Below are 19,576 nucleotides of genomic sequence, written 5' to 3' on the forward strand. Positions count from 1 at the left end.
TCCATGTTAGGTGTACATTTAAGCTGTATGCAAACTGAAGGGAAACATTATTTTTTTCTGAAGATATTTATTAAGCTAAGTGAAGCACATTCAGGAATGGATAAGACAGACCCTGACATAAAGATCTTCAGAGGGCTAGTATTAAAAACTAAATAAAACAGCTGTGAAATAAGCAGACTTGCATAATACATAGTCTTGCAATCTTGTGTATATTATACTACATTAGAGACCCTCAGTGTCCCCAGGCTGAACAATGTTATCAAATCTATTTTTATAAAGCAATTTCATAATCACATATTCTAAATTAGTGTGGTAACTCTTGTTCAAAATTAAGTTTTGTACCCTTTCACCTACTGAAATTTCCTCCTTATGTCTGCAAATCCTTATTTAAGAAGAAATAGCATTTCTACAATAGATCAAAGAAGAGATGAAGATTTTAAACTTGATATTGAGTTAATTACAAAAAACCAAGACAAACAAGAAAATGAACTGGTGAAAGAAAACAGTAAAATTATATGCACAAATAAAACATTTCTGCATATATGTTTGCTTTGAAACAGCATGAGTGTTCGAACAGAAAAAAAAATTGTGTATTCTGTGAGTCTTTTATGATTCAATTAAACAGAATTTATGCCTTAACAGCATTTTTTAAACTCATAACTTTTTCCTCCGACTTTAACTCTTAAATGTCTTTGTGATTCTGGACTTTGGACTTCCCAAAATGTGTTTATTTAAAAAAAAAAAAAAAAAAAAAAAGACAGAAGTTGTCTCCAAGTAGTTAACTGATTCTGTCAAGCACTTCAGGAGCAAGTCCTGACCTAAATTTGTGTATGCTTTCAAGGTTTACTGTTATTCTGAATACTTTGAAAGCTTTCTTTTTTTTTGCATGGATTCAGTTTCAGTTTTCTGAATGGATTCATTACATAAGATTTACGGAAAACCAAAAAAAGCGGGAATAAAACATAGAAAATAAACATGGTGCTGAAGATTAATATGTTCAGCAACCATGGCATTTTAACTTACCCAGATATGCTTTTCATGAGATGAAGAGAGATGAATGGAAAAAAAAAGCACATAAATGTTAATGAACATATAGTAGTCCATAAAAAATAAATAGTATGATAGATAAAAAATATCACCATTATAACTACAGAAATCTTTTTAACTGGTCTTTCAATGATTTAGAAAACTTAAGTGCTCTTGTGAGGAGCAGATGAAATTGTCAAAATGAGATTTTCATTAAACTCATGTTGGCTATTTATTAGGAATCACTCAGCACAGCACATCTTCCATCAACAATACATATTCATGCCAAAGATCTGTAAACACAGCAAATATGGAGTAGGTTTTCAAATCAAAGCTTTTTGCTTAGATTTGAATCATTTCATAAGGGTTTTTGTGTAACCCCAAAAGCCTTGAAAACCCCAAACCTGTGGATTTAACCAAATTACCACAGATATACAGTAAAATTAAATGGACCACACACCAAGGTTTACTTTTCTATTTGCACTTGAATAATATTTTAGCAAAATATAACATAGTAATCAAAAATTACCTAGAATTGGTTGTAAAATATTAATTTTTCAGTTTTAATATGAATGAGGTATGTTTTAATTTCAGCAGTCACACTAACACTATATCAGCAGCAACAGTGGTGTGAATGACTCGCCCTCTAGGTAACCTATTATTGCCAATACAATAGGTATAGCATATAGAGGAACAAGTAAGATTGCTGTAGTCATTGCTGATAATAAACTTTCTACATCATCCATTAATTGCCATCATAAAAAAGAAAATTATAGGCCTGAATGAAACCCAGACACCTCAAAATATTGCATTTATATTAACAAATTATTTACAGAGATCTAGAAATGCTTTGTAGATATAGTTGTAATAAACATGAGATGAGAAAACTTTCCTGCATTCAACTAAGAAGAGGTTGCAGACATTTCAGTCAGTTCAGAAGGGCACTGTTTTTGAGGACTTCAATTTTGCTTTCATGTGTGCAAAGTCAGCAAAACAGCTGGGAGAGAGGAGAGAAAGTGCGACACAGAAAAGTAGATGGAAACAAATGACAAATTTATACACAAGAAGTTTAAGACAGGAAGATTAAGGAAGGGAAGGACAACAAAGGCATGTAATATAAGTAAAGTATAAGGGAACTATTAAAAAAATTACCAAATCTGATGAAAGTAGCACTAGAACTGAATATGCATTCATGATTCATTCTCATTTTCTACTGAGCTAATTGGAAAGACTGATGTGATCACCTTTGCTGAAAAAACTTTTAATTTTGAGCCTTCTGCAGTATATTGAAGCAGAACTGCTGTTAAATTTTCCATTGAGTACTGCTTTGGGTATGTGTAGAGAGAAACTGGGGGATTGATTAGAATGCAAGTAATTTTCTTGCAGTTTTAATGAGCTGGCAGTTTGCAGTCACCTGGGGATAATTTATGTGACCTGAAGGCCATGATAGGAGTAGAAGACCAAGGGGCATTCTGTCACTCCCTGAGCATCTTGTCGGAGAATAATAAAATACAGCAGGGAAAAATGGACTTTTAATTCTAGGCTTTATTTAGGGTATTTTTATGGTGTGTGGTTTTTTTTTTTTTTTTGTTTGTTTTTTTTTTTTGTCATAAGACAACAAATTTATCACCATTTTATAGATTTTCATTAGACATATATTAATATAAGAGTTGTGTAGAATTTTTTTACTCTGTTGTGTTTTACCCATTCTTCCTTTAAATCCTAATTCTACTGTTAATCTGATAGGATACTTACATCTGCTGGAAAGACTTGTTTAGAAAGCCAGCTGCATGCTTCAGGGTATAAGCTTATATTTATCCAGAAGTTCCAAATTGCAGTGGATAGACTTATACATGTAGATAAAATAGCAACTAGAGCCTAGGGGGTTTATGTTTGATTAAAATGTTGCAATTTTCTCTTACAAATATTCTTTTATGAGGAAGAGAATTTTAAAAACTTTGCAAAGGAGAAAAATAATATATTTTTTAAAGTATTATTTTAAAAAATGAAATATTTTAAAAATATGAGTTAGATATAGAAAAAATATGTTGTATCATCTTTTCCATCACCAGAATAATCTAAGTAAGGTTTAATAATCCTCTGCAAAATAAATACCCATTTATCTTTACATTTGTAATGCTAAAAAGGCTCCAAGTGTTAGTGCAAGAACAAGACACATTTTTAATATTGAAAAAGCTTTGACTGACTAATGATTTGAAAGTGTTCCAGTTAAAATATTTGCTAAAGAAATTATGTTTAAAAATAAAGTTCATCTTTATGTGTCTCCAAGACTGGACACTGATCCAGCCAAGAGAAAACCACACTGCACACAGCAAACAATCCTAAACTGCATATCAGAATACTGAACACCTCTCCTTCCTTCACCAGAATGGGAAAACAGAAACACATTTTGGGAGGAAAAACTAAAGATCAGTCTAAAAGCTACTAACAACATCTGTGAGTTCTTTATAGATAAGATAGGAAGGAATGAAATTAAATGCAAACCTTGAATTTTCCTGAAGATTCAGAAAATAAAAGATTGGGGGTAAAAAAAAAATGTATTCTTAAGAGCTACATCAAAAAACAAATTGCATATGTTTAGGATACAATAAGCATTAAATATATAGGAAAATTAGGTGGATGGCACAGAAAAACACCCTAATTAATCCAACTGGGTTCATTTTCTAAAATGTGTGCAATTAAAAAACTAATTAGAAACAGCTATTTGCATACTTCAGAGGACATAAATTATTTGTAGTCACAAATACACTACATCAAATTCTAATTGCACTTGCATACATGAAACCTAATTAATTAACCTAATTAAAGGGGCATCATGGGCATTCAAAAGCAATTACATGATAACTGCAGTGTTTCAAACAAAATAGTCCACAGTATTCCACAAAATAGTCTGCCTAAATATTTTTTCAAGTTGCTTGTTGACAGAGATCTAAAAATTGGATTTGCCCATTAAAAAATTGAAAGTCTGTTTATCAAGTAAACTTATCAACATTTATCATTCTTTCTTTCCCCCTAAGTAGAAAGAGAGCCAATCCAACAGGCTCTTCTGTTCACATGATGTTCCTGCTGTTTAACATGTACATCACAGTAATCAGCTGAGGCTTAACAAGTATTGCAATTCTCTCTGCAAAGTTAATTACAAGGCTATGAATACTAAGAATTTATTTTTACATATGAGAATTGCTTAGATCTTGATTTTACAAGGGTTTTTTCATGTATGTAAGCACATGTACATGTCCTGGCACATCAATGCTCTTTTGCAACACACTTGAAGCCAGGAAACTGTATCTGGCAAACAAAAACCTGTAGCTGTGGACTAAATCCCCCCAAAAAACAGTTCTTGGGAAATAATGGTTTACTTTGATTTTCCTTGGAAAACATAAACACTCACATCTTAAGCTTGTTTTGGAAATACAGAATTAACAGATTCTTGTCAAGAGTCAAATCAAACAAAACTGAAGAAAAAAGTGTGGCTAAAGTGCTGCTCCTGACTCATATAAATAAACTGGGGGATTTATCAGCTTGTAGACTCAGGTCCTGCCATCATGATCCAGAATGGCTGGCTTGCATGTGAATTCTTTTTCAGGGATTTTTGTAATAATTTGTACAAAATATACAATTATGAAATAATTTGTCTTTGGGATTGCTGCAGAAAGTATGGGCACAAGCCAATCTCCCACTGTACTAGCAGCATCCACAAGGTCAAACCCACCTCCAAGTGGCAATCCAGGACTACAGAGCACTTAAATGTCTCAAACCTTGCCTTAATGCTGGTGCCTTAGAGGGGATACAATCAGCACATCCTGTGAAGTGTCAGTGACTATGTTTAATTATTACACACTTTCATGCAACATATGATATGTATACATCTTGTATTTCTTCAGAGACACTTATTTTCTGCGACTTTGCATATTGTTACTGATCAAACATTACATTTGAGAAGGGTTCCTGGCCTTTGGAGGCATAGTGCACTATACAAAGCAAGACTCTTTAGAGCTGTATTTGCCACCAGTGAAGCTTTTAGGTAAGGGCAATTTGACATCATTCCTGAGCAAAACTGTGGATAATGAGAAAACAATTGATTCTCACTTGGATAGTTATAGCAAAAAGGGAAGAAAACACAACTCTATTTGTTGCTAATATTTCAAGTTTGGCTGAGTTCATTGTCAAAGAATATTTTCATAAAGGGCTCAACTTATGGCATTTTAGTGAAAAAGACAGTAAAACATTTATACAGCTTCTCTTAAGTGCCTTAATTTGTTACCTGAGATGAGGTCAGTGGAGATATGCATTTTTAAGAAGAATATAATTATTTTTATCCACAGTGTTATCTACTCATTTTTTGATGTATGAATTGCATTGTGGGACACACACTGATCAACTTCTCCTGTTCCAGAGGACACTATGACTCTACCTGAACCTTTCAGGAACCTTTACACATTGCAATAGAAACTGGAATGACCTGAACTTCCTATGCTGGGTCCTGACTAGGGCTATCATGACAACCCTGTGTGAATGCCAAGGCCAAGTCATTGTGCACAGTTTGCAAAATACCCACAAAGAATGATGTCATGAACATATGAGATAGTCTATACACAGCCACAGAGAATGGTAGCTGGAGTCAACTACAAAATTCAGAATTGGAAATTAGTTAAGTGTTTTCCAGATGGAACTGGTTAATCACTAGGGAAAAAATGCTAAGAGAAAAGGTCTGTTCTTCATTTTTGCCACCTGGAGAGTTTATCTTAATCAAAAGGTATGGTTAGGAGTCCAAACTATTTAAATTATTGAGGGGTTTCCATTGAAGGTAGCTGTGACAGATGGTATCTGTGCCACTAAAAATTATAGTCCTAAACCCTGAGTTTTCTTAAACAAGGGTTCTTTAGGCAAACAGGCTCTGGAAGCTCAGGCAAAAGATTCTATATACAAAACATCACCACATTTTATATAGAACAAATGAAGTTAAATACAACGTCTAGTTAAAATTATAAAAATGAAGCATATATACACTCCATCACTTAATTTCACAAAAGAATTAATAACACCCTAAACACTTTAAATACCTTACCCTCATCTTTTGTTTCCTAGAACAGCATGCTCAATTTACAAATAGTAAGACCTAAAAAGTTTCAGTATTAAGCAGAACTGTCATTTATTTAATGTTGAGAGTAAACATTTATGGATGAGTCAGGCAACTTAAATTAATCTTTTCAGCTTGTAAGAGATGTTGCATATAATTTAAAAATCCTACAGAGCTTCCTTAATTTCTCTTTGATGCCTTAGGAATAAGGCTTGTTCCTAATAGATCTACATTAATAACCAAATTTTGGATGAATAGAGACCCTTGTTGGAGGTTTATAAATGTCTAGCATATCATTGAGACAAACTGTTAATTACATTTTAATGATGTCTAAGCAGTCGATTGAAACTGAAAGAAATTTTACATCTAAATAGCAGGGAAAGAAGAAGCAGGGAAACCTTGAAATTTAGGTTAATGACACCATAATCACCAGAGAGAGAATTGGTCTCCAAAATTACCACACTCTCATTAAGCTTTTCAGAGTGAAATGTATTATTCAGTACCTGATTCCATGCAAACAAACGGGACTAAAGCACTATAACACACTGCAGTGTGTTCCTAACTCCATGGGGCCCAGAGTCAATGCAAGACTTGCTTGAGGGAGCCAGGTGCTCAGGACACCTGATGGACCATTAGAACTTGCTGCTGCAGTACCTGGCAATTTGAAATGTCATGCATCTTTGTCCCTGGGGTAGGGGCATCCTTCTGGAATTACTGATGAAATTAAATATATTCAAAAAACAAAATTAGAAATTTAGCATTTAAGTATTTCTCAGTTAAGAGATACTATGGCTATAATTTTAACATAAATCTCTCCTTTTATAATGACTTCTATCCAAACTAAATCAAAGCTAATAGCAGAGGCAGATGAAGATCATGACTACTAGCACAGTACTCGTATGTTGATCACACTGATGAACCTGACTTCTTTTTCACAGCAAGGAGAGAATCCTTGTTTTCCTGCACCAGAACCACCATTGAACTGTTTGCTGGGCTGTTAATAGGGCTGAAAGCCACTTCACCTAACTTGCACGTCTCAAAGAGAAACACAATTTCAGTATGTGATATTGTACTTGTTTTATAGAAAAGAAAATTGGCTCTGGCATCACTGTTTCAAGGGTTTTTGTATTGTTGAGGTGTTTTGCTGCAGGGACCTTTTTGGTGGTTGTTTTTCGTTTTGTCTGCTTTGGTTTTTATTATTTTAAAGGGAATGACAAAGCCAGCATAAGTAAAGCTTTCTGAGACCTGAAATGTAATACAAAGTAGTACTTCTTTAGCCTATCCTTTACCCATCCAATTGGTGGGTTTGGCTCTCTTGGGCTTTTATGTCCTAATCCATGTCAGTTAAAAATGCTTACAAGGTGCTCTGCTCTGTGTTCCAGTGACTGTGCTCACTGTCTCTGCAGGGTTTGCAGAGAAGTTTTGTTTAACAGTAAAGGAGGAATCAACCACTGGGACTTAAATCACGCTGCCATAGATCTTACTGCTACATCACGAGCCAGGAAATTACTCTGACTTCTCTTATTATGTCTTAGAAAGACCTCCCACACATTCCCACCACCATTAATGTTACATAGCATAGTTTCCTCATTTGCACTACACAGTTCAGTAATCTTGCAGCTACTGTGTGTATGGCAAGGCTACTTCCAGAGGGAATTAGGCATTGTCAAGAATTGGTACAAAGGAATGTGACCTACTGCAACAAACTTTTCATTTAAATTACTTTCTGGACTTCTCAATTTAATATTTTCTAAGGTAAGACATGCAAATAAATGACTGATATTCAAGACCCATCTGGACACAAACCTGTGCAATGGGCTCTGGGATGACCCTGCTTGAGCAGGGAGGTTGGACCAGATGACCCACTGTGGTCCCTTCCAACCTGACCCATTCTGTGATGCTGTGACTGCATTTCTTACAAGGAGGTGTTAATTCTCTTACACTCTGTTGACAGCTTGGCACCCTAATGACTACGATAATTCAGCAGAATCTCCTGTATATCTCTAACACAATAGGTTGCATTTTTTCCAATATTATGGTTCCTCTAAAATGATGTAACATATACATACATATATACATAAACTAGCAATAATGTATGTTAACCTTTCTGCAGTTCTGAGTATTCTAAAGTGAGAAACTATGAAGACAGGCAACCCTAAAAGGCACAGGAAAAAATTAAATTTCTTCATGAGATAGTTGTAGAACATATACTTTGGATAAATAATATACAGTTCAGAGCAATAGAATAGTCATAGTCACAAAGGAAAGATTCCTTTCCTTCCAGCAGAGGACACTTTGATTACATCTAATCCATAAAGAACCAAGGACAGACAGACACAGGAGAAAAAAGGGAAAGACTTGAAAAGCAGAAAGCATGGGATTGTGTGATATTGGACAGAAATTTAATAATATATTATCTGCACACCCCTTATTTACAGACCCAAAGGTTGGTAGGCAATCTAGAGATGAAATAGTCATGTCATGTTTGCAGTTGTGTGTGCCAAGTCTTATGTTATTTTACCCAGTGTAACAAAATAATACATAAGAAAGTGAACAAAATAAACGCATTTGTCCCTTCAAAATGGTTTCGATACTGTGATACATTCAGCCCTCAGAACTGGAAGGTACACTGGGACTTGAAAAAAAAAGGGCTGCTGAAAATAATATTCTGTTCTTTATGAATGGTAATGATGGCCTTAAAGATGCCTTCTAGATTTAGTAAAAAAAAACCCATGGTAACATAATCTACATCCATATATTTCTAAAATTACTGATTATGTATAGATAAGAAATACAGGGACAAGACTCATCAACTAACATCTCTGTGAATGCTATTTTGAGTTTCTTAATTGAATTTAAAATGTTTCTTCTTTTCTAGCTAGCACAGTGACTGCTTCTCTAATTGCTAAATTGAGACTGATTTTAACAGAATGTTTGCATTTGTACATTACATGGATGAGTACATTTAAAGTTATATTTCATCAAGCACTTGACAGGAAAGTAGTGATTAAAAATATTTAACATAAAAATTAACAGAGAAGCTCAAACATTATCCCTAGATTTTTTGGATTAGAACTGAAAATTCTCTTAAAACTCAGCCAAGGAACCTTAAAAGAGTGAAACAAACCTGAAAACCCAGAAATTTTTAAAAATGAGGCTTTCAGAATCCAAATAATAGCATTAAAGTTAATGGTTATGGATGAAAATAAACCTATTTGTTTAGAGAATGAATTTGCAAAGTCAATTTTAAGTACTGTCTTTTTCTCTGACAGCCTCTAATTACACTGGAAATGCAATGCTGCCAAGAGGTTTCTTTTGTGTTTGCAGCCTTATTTTATTAGTTCTTCATAGCTCCTGGCAGCTGCTATGACTCAGGGTACTGTTTTTACAAGGAGGTGCATGAAAGACAGCATTAAATTATTATATAATTGATGCAAACGAAAAGCAGGTTATTTTTTGTCTGCATTTGCTGACAGGCAAAAAACCTGAAGCTGCTAGGGCTTATGGGGAACCTTTGACATCTAGAAACAGAAGTAATACTGTTCACTAGATAATCCAAAAGAGATTTTTCAACCTTTTGAAAAAGAAAATCTACATAGTGAGTCAATAAATACGTATCTATTTTTTTCAGAATTGCACTGAAGGCAAATGTGCACAGGATTAATGACAATGTGAAATGGAAAAATGTCTCTCATAAACCTATGTTCTTTCACAAATGAAATAATATTGTACAATTGAAAGACTCTGAATATTTTCCCCTATATTTTATATGCAGCTTTAAAAACTTTCGCACTGCAAAGAAAGATCACTACCAAAATGCTATAGTAGATGGTCTTGCTTCTCATTCCACATTTGAGTAAAACAATAAAAATCCTCATATTTAAATCAAGTTTCAGCCAAAAAGTCACATAAAAACAGTACTCACTTTTTCTTTAGTCTTCTGTCCTTTTCTGCTTGTGTTCCAAGTTTGCCTAATCCTAGAGATTCCTGAGCTGCTGCCTCTGTTTCCATATAACCTCCTGGAAAATAAAACAAACAAAACCCCCACCATATTTTTCCTTCTCTCTCTTCTGTTGTTCCCCTCCTTAACCCCTCAATTCCCCTCCCACCCACCATCACCTATATTTGCTTCCTTAAGCTGTGACATTTGGTGTTTGTGGAGATCTATCACCTGCATAAGTAACTTCTGACAACCATTTACTACATGGGAAAGAGTAGTGGAGGAAAAAAGCTTTCTCCTCCTTGTGTTTAGCAGAAATGTATGACACGAGCACCCTTATCTCCTTTGCCTCCTAGGGCTCAGTCCCGTGGTGCTAAGTAAGCAACACACTCACCATTTTTTAATCTTAGTTGAGAAATGTACAAATGTAATTGCATTCTCTCGAATTGTCTCTCTACTATTGCTATAATGCAGCATCACCTAATGCAGTAGTGCTAAAGACTTCATTTTTCTTTCATAGAGGGTCTTAGATGTCATTATCCCTGAAAACTCCCAGAGATGACAGAAAGAATCTGTCAGAGAAGTAAGCAGCCTCCTATGTCTCCCTGGTGTGTCTTGTAGGCACCTAAATCCTGTCAAAGTCGAGGGAACTTGAATAACATACACAGAGTGACAAAGAAAGCTTGCAGTCAGCAAGGACATGTGGACCAAAATAAAACAATTTTATAAATTAAGGGCATGACTGGTACGATCCACATGGCCATTGACATGACTTCCCTAGTGCAGAAATGGAAAACGGTCTGACTTTTTTATCGCTGCCCTGATTCAAGAAGAGGGGACCTGCTCATGGAGCTCACTACAGCTCACTCCTGGCTCTGCCTTCACACTGTCCTCTCACTCTCACTTGTATGTGTACAGAGGCCCTGCAGCACTCCTTTGAAGGCTGCCTTCCTCCTGTGCTCCAGTTCGGAAGGTGTGTAACTGGCACGAAAAAGAAGACAACAGTGAGGGAAAATGTTGATGCTTGACTCCGTTTGAACATAGCAATTTCTTATTTCACAGCTAACTGATAGTGAACAATTAATAGTGGACACTGGCATAATAAAAAAAGCACAAAGTAAATGAAAATATTTCTGTCCTGATATGTTGATTTTAATAATAACATAATTCATAAATGTTATGTAGTGAAATTGTGCCACAGCCTTTTACAAGTTAGATTTACATGCACCTCAATCAAGTGAGAACAAAAGCTACTAGTGCATCGTGTATATGACAAAAATTTAGAAAAGCCTGGGTTTAAGCTATTCTTTTAAAGCAGGTGCTATTTTAACGCCTCTGTTTGTCTAGACAGATTTTTACTTTATTAGAAGAGGACACTACTTCTGCAAGTCTCACGATGAGATTGAAGCAAATGCACCTCACAAATGCAGAAAACATGAACATATACTTTTTTTTTTACTTCATCTGCCTGTCAAAGTCTTAAAGAATCTTATTTAATGCTTCTTGCTAACTCTGGATTACGTTTTTCATTCAGCAAACAATCAACATTCCATACCTTTCTTGAGAGAGCAGCTCTCAGTATGTTGGATAGAGATGGGATGAGTGCAGTGCAGTGAGGGTTTATTACAGGTTGGAGAGTAGTTTGGGCATAATGCATTTCTCCATTCTCCAAATACATCTGGCCTTCGAATACATCTGTTACACCTTGTATTGGATGTAGCCACAATAAATATTTCCTAACAAGCTGACCTTTTCATTTGCCATGCACATCAGTTTGCTTGGGCAATTCTAAAAATGCCGGGAATGTATTGCTTGTTTTAAGGTCTAGAATATTTAAAATGTAACATGAGAAGAATACAAAAGTGTCTAATGCGGTGCTTGTCAAGAGGGAGGAGACTGGAAAAGAAGGAAAGAATAAAAGAAGGAAAGAAGGAAAGAAAGTGCACTTGTGCTCCATGTAGCATTTCTTTTTCTTTCTCCAAAAACTTAGACAAAACTTGAAGAATCTAGAAATCTTGAATCTTGATTCTAAGAAAGATCTCCTAAGGCATGAATTTGGCTTGGAACAATAAAGCTAATGGTTTAGCAGAGAAAGTAAAATTTTCAAATAATAAAAGAACAAAATTCTGGCAAGTTTAGGAGATGAAAAGAAATAATTTTTTTTTTGCAAGGTTCTGCAAGGAACACAGAGCAAGGAAATATTTTGTATAATAGCATGGCTCTTTTGATCTTAGTAATACAAATCTGGAGGCTTCAATATTGTTTCTTAAATAAGAGTATATAAATACATGCTTTTGAAGAAAAGTTATTTTCTATATTAAAAAATGTAAGAAGCATATGTCTATTAAATTAGAATGTTTAATTTAAGCAAGGAAGTTAATTACATTCTTTTATTGATTTTGCAATATAATTTTAGGTTATGGAAACCATACAAATATTTTGCAGGGCTTAGGGATATGACTTGCTATGTAAACTTCTGTGATGTAGTATCTTACCACAAATAGAACTCCTAATTATAGAGCTGCACAGATAATACATCTGTTGTGAAACTGAGTCAAGTACTATTTTTTAAATTTCATTATCCCTTGCAACTCAGGATATTCAACGATTCTATGATATTGATATTGAATGGAAATGACCACTCAATAAATGCTTTTCTTTTGATATGTTAAAAATTAAGATGAGAAAAATTACCTGTAATTTAGCTGCTTAATGTATTTTTAATTTCTGAAAAATATTTTGTTCCTACCTTTTGATTAAGTAACAGTCTTACTGTTCATTGTATACATGCTAGTAAACCTAGTTTCCTTAATTAAAATGTGCATTATATTGAAATTTTGCTCTTGAATTAAAGAATGGAAGTTACAAAAATTCATATAATTGCAAACCACTAATATCTTTTAGCAATTTCATGACCTAGTATGGGGAATTACACATGGACTTTATCAAATTCTATGTATGTATTATTAATCACAGTGGGTATTAAGAAATCAATCTATTGCTAGATTTCCATGCTCCTGAGATAGTCTTTGAAACTGTTATTTCACTTTTGTTCCACGTTCCAAAGAATCACAGGGAAGACCAACACATTTATTGCATCTTGATCCTCTGTGTTCCCGACTTACTGAGAAATTGCAGACTATTATGCATAAACCATCAATATCAATAAAATGGGTTATATGGAATGTAAATGTGAATTAATAAAGTCTAACTTTAGATGCAGTCTAAAGTTATAAAATTAGTCATCAATGCATATAGTGGCATACAGGTGTATTTGAAAGACTCCTGTATAGATTCTCATTTGAAAGACTGAATAAATCAGTTTTATTCTTTTCACAGTGAAAAAAGGGAGAATTCAGATTGCAATTAGAAATTAGGTAGTTTTTTTTAAGAGCACATGGTTTTCACAGGCAGAGAGGAGAAAGATTGGAGTATAAATAAAGAATACTCAGTTTCTCAAAGATACCCTGATACTTTGACCTTAGTACTATCTTTTGTTTTTATTCTGTACTATTTTAGCAATGGGTTTGTTAGTTGTGATAAGGACACATTGCAATTTCAGGCTTGTGCTTGATGCTTAATGTTTACTGCAAGGCCTTAAAATTCTTTTTACAAGTGTGACATGGTCACCATAGCAGTAAAATTTAGTGCCTCACAAACTTGTGTTATGTGACATCTGCATGACTAGGAAAGAGACAGTATTTCAATTTTATTGATGTGTTTATTACAATTTGATACTTGTGTTGGCATGTGTCCATATAGACATATCCTATAGAAATAGGCAGAGGAAAATTTTTGCCATGAATGAAGTAGAATGAAATAGTCTTGGCATGGGAAAAGGACAGAAGTAGGAAGAAAGCTAAGCACTGCTGTGAGCAGCATAACTGTAAAAGAGTTATCCTGAGGACATTCAGCTATAGGCACTAGAGGGCATCTACAGACACACTGAAATCTGAAAAGCAGCTACACTTTGTCGCAAGGAACTTCTGTATCACATAGATACACCACTTATAGCCATTTATTGCTAATTAACATCTCACCTCCTCTTTATATGGTTTTTCAAGAATACAGTGTTATCATTGCTACCCTAATTCAACAGACTATTGAAGCACCAGGTTCAGTGAAGAAGATGACTCCAGTAATTTGTGTCCGAACTCTCATTTACATTACAGTCATGGCAAACTCTTGACAAATATAACTGCTGATAACAATGAAATTTAATGGGAAAGTTGTGCCAGACAAAACAGAAACATGAACTAATTGGAAACTGAAAAAACGGCAAAATTAAAAATGGAAAAATGGCACTGAAATGGTGACCTTAGCTTGTTACCACTAATTCCTTACTGAGCTGTCCAAGTCGAGCCTTCTCTTTTTTGCCGAACAATCGGCCTATTGAAGACTTGATTCCTTTCTTCTTGGGAGCTTTGTGCAGGGAGTCCTGACTGCTGCTGACACTGCCAAGACCAATGCTTTCTGGCTCCAGTGAAGCAGGCAAACTACTGCAAAATGATAATAAAGAAATAGAATACATAACATGTCAACATGTTTATTTTCTTCTGAGCAGCTCTGCAAATAAATTAATTGGTTATAATTTAGTAATGATCTCCCAACAAGTAAAACAAGCACATCTTCAAATTATTTGGCAACATACAAAGCAACAGAAGACCACACTTTCTCTGTTAGGCAAGGCTGAAAATAAATGTTTTTACTTTGCTAAGAATAATTTATAAAAAATACAGTAGTCAGCATTCTGATTTTATTTCTAGGATTTGTAGCATTACTACTTCCAGTAGTCATCAAAACTGTACCTCAAACCAGAAATACCCAGCATGTACTTTAGCACTGATAAACATTTTCAGGGTCATTGCGACAGACAATGGGTAAGATTTTTTTCTCTCATTACATGAGAAACAGGAAAGAAATCAGGTAATTTTGGAATAGTTAAACAACATGACTTGAAAACAATAATATGTGGTAAACTGTTAAGTATCAGTCCAGGTTACAAACATCTTACCTTCTGGCATCATTGTGGTACGAAGAAGGAAGGGTATGAGTCATCCTGATGGCTCTGGGTGTTGGAGGAGGAGAAGTTTCACATTTGATTGTGGCTTTATCTTCACGCCCATCTTCTTCAACTACTGCAATCTGGGGGAGAGAGACTCCAATGAGAGCATATTAGCTTTTCAAGAACGTTTCAATACACATTGCATGAAATTGTCAAGTGGACTGAAGCACATAAGATTTCAAGTGTAATGTTTCTAGGAAATTGTAAGGGTTCTTTTTTTTGAAATACACTATTGGGAAAAACAATTTTCTAAATATGGCAGATTAAAACCGATATTTTAAAAAAATGAGATTATGCTTGCGGAAGTTCATTCCTTTTATGCTATAGAGGTAGGTGAAGGTCTAAATGAAGACAATCTTAGGTGTAAGTGGGTCCATTGCATTAAACAGGATTATTCAGGCTAACTAAGTTTCTCAGGGATGTAAGAGAGAAGGTGAATACAGGCATAAACATGACCACTCTTTACGGTGTGTTACCAGAATAGTCAGCACGCTTGACAGTAAGCATGGACAAAAAGGAATTTTGTCAGAGCATTATAATTGTTTATCTTAAATAATGTCATGGAATTTCATCATCAGTTTCAGTTATGTATAGAAATTTATATTGCTCCAGAAGATTTAATGGACTATCTCTGTAGATCCTCCAGCAAGAAGAATGGTCAAAATACATTTGAAGGTAATGCTTTTGTGTCCATACTTTAAAAATAAGTATTCCTTTAAGTTTGTGCTGTTGGGGCTGCTAGTCCAAGATATCGCTGGTGGGCCTTGATTCTGTGGCTTAGGTGTGACTCCTAGAAGCCATTCCAGGTAGGATTAATGATTATGTTCAGGCATAGAATGAAATGGAGAGGAAGGGATGCAGCTGCTGGCAACGGACCCCAGCAAAGATTTAGTTATCTAAATAGCAGAGGAACATGATAAATGGGCTCTCCCAAACTTTAAAAAACCCCAGTATCATACCTTTCTCCGATGCTTCCTTAGGTCGCTTGGCTTAGATTGGTAACAAAAATGGAAACAACAAAAAAACCCGATTAATAAATATTATTGAAGCATAAAAAATCCTCACATTTGTTGTTCTCACATCCATGAAGTGGAAAGCAAAGATTAATCACTCTCCATATTATATACTAATTACAGACTTGATGTAATAAGTGAAAAATATGTCATTCTGGGAAAGTAGGTTTGGGTATTTTTACTAAAGTTACACTCTCCTTCAATTTCATAAACTTAGCAAAGAATTGGACATTTCAAGCCTATAGTAGCACTTTCTATTTTTGAATTTTCATATAAGTACTTACATTATCCTTAACAAGTTTTTTTTTAGACGTTTTATCAAATATTACAAATATATTGGTGTCCCACTAAGTAAAACCACAAAATATCATCACCAAATACCATGCCTTAAAAAATGACTGCTATTTTCAGGAAATGAATACATATTCACCTATCTTCTTCAGTATTACTTGGCAGCAGCAGACTGCTAGAATGAGTCTTGTTCAACCCCCTTTGCATTTTTTTTTTGGTAGATGTCTTGTTCATTTAAGGATTTATTTACTGCATGCACCTGGGCTGTGGAAACTCATGCAGTCCTGCTTCTCCAGCCAACCAACAAAGGGTCTTTTGGCAATTTGAGCTCTAGAGATCAGACTTAAATCTCTTCCCAACTCAAAGTTTCACTTAGAGGATGTCTGACAGACTTGTGTCTGTTCCCAGTCAGCAAGGAAGTGATATTGAACACTGAACTCCTGCTGAAACAGTGCAGGGCAGAACTTTCCTGAAATGGTTGATGAAGGTGAGCAAAGCTGTGGGCTGTGCTGCTGAGCACACTATGGGGGGATGCTTCTACTGCTTGTGGCAAGTCAAGCGTTCAACTGCAAGTCAGACAGGCAAATCCATCTAAGTTTTAGCACAGAGCTGGATACCAGTGAGATCATGGCAACCTGAATTGCAGAGGCTATGCTGGCATTTTGTGTTTGAATCTGATGAACCTATTGACCCAAAGATACAGTTTTCAAATCCAGACAACCAGGCAGTGCAGGGGTCTGCTGTCAGGGCAGTTCAACCATTGCCATTTACCCACAGTCAGACTGCTTCCTTTGAACAGCTGGGGAAAGGGAACACACTGTGCATTTGGGAAGATGCTGCTTTGCTGAAGTAGGTGGCAGAACAGCAGCCTGCACACTCACCGCCTTCACAAGGACCCGTACAATCAATATTTCCATTTCTGTTGTTCAGCAGTGGGAACTGGGGGCAGCAAAGAATAAGTTACGATTGCCTGCCTGGACCTCCTCCCTGCTGACCTCAGATCCTCAGGTGGCAGCAAACACCATGGCAGAGGCGGGTATGAGTAGTTGTCAGGAAAAGGGAATACTTGGCTAGATGATCATTAACAAAAGCCCATACTCCCAGCTGAGAAGAAGGAACAGCCAAACTTCATTTCCAGCTGCTTTTAGCAAGCTTTTCTGTTAGGAAAGGCTCCACAGGTAATCAGTGCTATTGGTTCCCAGGAATGGGCCACAAAGGGACATGGGTGACACGATTATCAGAGGAAAAGCAAATAAAAATTGTGTTTATGCATACCCTATTCTAGTCCCTGTATGAGATCAGCAGACTGGTCTGCTCTGATTCTCTCCTGGTACTTAAAGGGATTAATTCAGCCTGGCTCCAAACTGGTTTGTAGCTCACACTGAACCCTGCATCTGTATTCAGATCAGTATCAGAGTTGTACATCTTAAATATGTTGACACATACTATATTCAAATATTTGACAGATGTACCATTTCTTTTTGTCTAGGATCAAAATTAAATTCCTTGTAAATCCCTTTCCAAATCAAACCAGAAATTTTTGAATGTGTCCTCAAAGATACAGCAATGTAAAAAATTATTTGCACAGTATTTTCATGGCGACTTGATGTCTATGTGTGAGCCACCTGTAATATTGAAATATATCAGTAAAATGAATTACTGGAAACCAAAGAACTCATTTCATTGTGCATGATATATGGTCATGAAGAATGCATAAAAGCACTGCAAGTATAAAAGAGCATACCAAATATAAAAGTATATCCAAATGATCCCATATACGAAGTGGTGGAATGTCTGAATGTCTTCTAGACATTTCCTAGAAGTTTAAACTCAGCAATAGTTCCATAGAGTATTGTGTAATAACTATATCACTTAAGAACTTTCCATTAATAAACATTTTTTACATACAAGTAATTCCAGTGATCAGTTCAGTTTCTTATTAATTCCACAACCTGTGTGCTGAAGGCCCTCAGTAATCCTATCACTATGCTCCTAGTGAATCATGCAATGCTCAAAACCACTATAACAAAGCCCAATGACACCAAATGTCCACATTCAAGAGAATTTGCTATCTGTATGAATGATGAAGATGTGAATGAAGAATTATAGAGATGAGCCAGTCATACAGTGAAAAGATTAAGTACTTAATACAAGAAATATCACATCATAAACTGTCATAAGGTTTCTTACCAGTGTCATAACCCCCATTCTGTCCATCTCCCTGGCTGGACTGCGAGGGGTGAGTTTGGGAGTTGAGTGTCCACTGGGAGGAGATGAGCTTGCAAGTGATGATGCTGTCACTGAGCCAGTAATGGAGGTACCTTGGTGGACTCTGGCTAGATTTAAGCCTTCCAGACTCACACTGGCCACTCTGTTCTCTATCTCTTCAGCACGCAATTCTGTCGACTCTTTCTCTTCTTGGATTAACCTTATTAAGTAAAAGAAGAACGCTCTTGTTGTGTTTGTCTCTTCATATCCCCAGAGCAAAACTAGAAACCATTTTATTTCAAATGAGATTTGAAAGTAAGAGCAAACAAATATGAATATCACAGATAACTAAAAAAGACAATTTCCTATCATTATTTTCCTAATCACCAGTTATCAAATTATTTTTCTCAACTCCTCCATCCACAAAACCTGTTTGAAGAACGTGTCCAACAGCAAGGCTTGATGTATGACATTTCAGGAATATAGGTTTCTTTGCAAAGGAGCTAGAATCGGGCAGGGAGGCTAACAATCTGATTTACCACAGATAATTAATTCCAAGCTTATGTTGGCTTCATCTGATTATCTTTTGCTAAATCACAAAGTTAAGAGTCAAATGAAATTGGGCCTTTAAGAAGGGAATTGCTAAAATAATCCATATTAATAAAACAAGAGAACATATAAAACAAATTGTCTGGTTTACCCTTACAGTTTGATGAAAAAATGATAGTTGTTTCTAAAGACCTGTGTTTTTAAGTGTATTTCATTAAAATCACTTTCTTATTAGCAAGAAATATAAGCTTCTTAAGCATCTCTCAGCTCAACAGGATGCTTCCATTGGGTTCTTTAGTTTTGTTTTTAATTGTGATTGCACCTAGAATGGAAAAATGTCTTTAAAATAAAATATTTGCTTATAAGTCCTTTGCCCATAAGCC

At 35.4% G+C, this 19,576-nt stretch overlaps 1 protein-coding gene across 8 annotated transcripts in view; it reads right to left on the bottom strand.

Annotated features, from left to right (window-relative positions):
- Positions 1–19,576, bottom strand: part of PPFIA2 (PTPRF interacting protein alpha 2) — a 286,450-nt gene that overhangs the window by 24,586 nt on the left and 242,288 nt on the right. For all 8 annotated transcript variants that reach the window (XM_068190314.1, XM_068190316.1, XM_068190312.1 and 5 more), the window contains 5 exons: positions 18,627–18,864; positions 16,092–16,121; positions 15,082–15,212; positions 14,412–14,566; positions 10,053–10,146 (listed from right to left, as the gene is read on the bottom strand). In XM_068190314.1, the coding sequence (XP_068046415.1) occupies positions 10,053–10,146; positions 14,412–14,566; positions 15,082–15,212; positions 16,092–16,121; positions 18,627–18,864 (648 nt within the window). The remainder of the gene's footprint in view (positions 1–10,052; positions 10,147–14,411; positions 14,567–15,081; positions 15,213–16,091; positions 16,122–18,626; positions 18,865–19,576) is intronic.

The sequence above is a fragment of the Anomalospiza imberbis genome, chromosome 5 (assembly GCF_031753505.1).
Source record: "Anomalospiza imberbis isolate Cuckoo-Finch-1a 21T00152 chromosome 5, ASM3175350v1, whole genome shotgun sequence".
Taxonomy (NCBI): Eukaryota; Metazoa; Chordata; class Aves; order Passeriformes; family Viduidae; genus Anomalospiza; species Anomalospiza imberbis.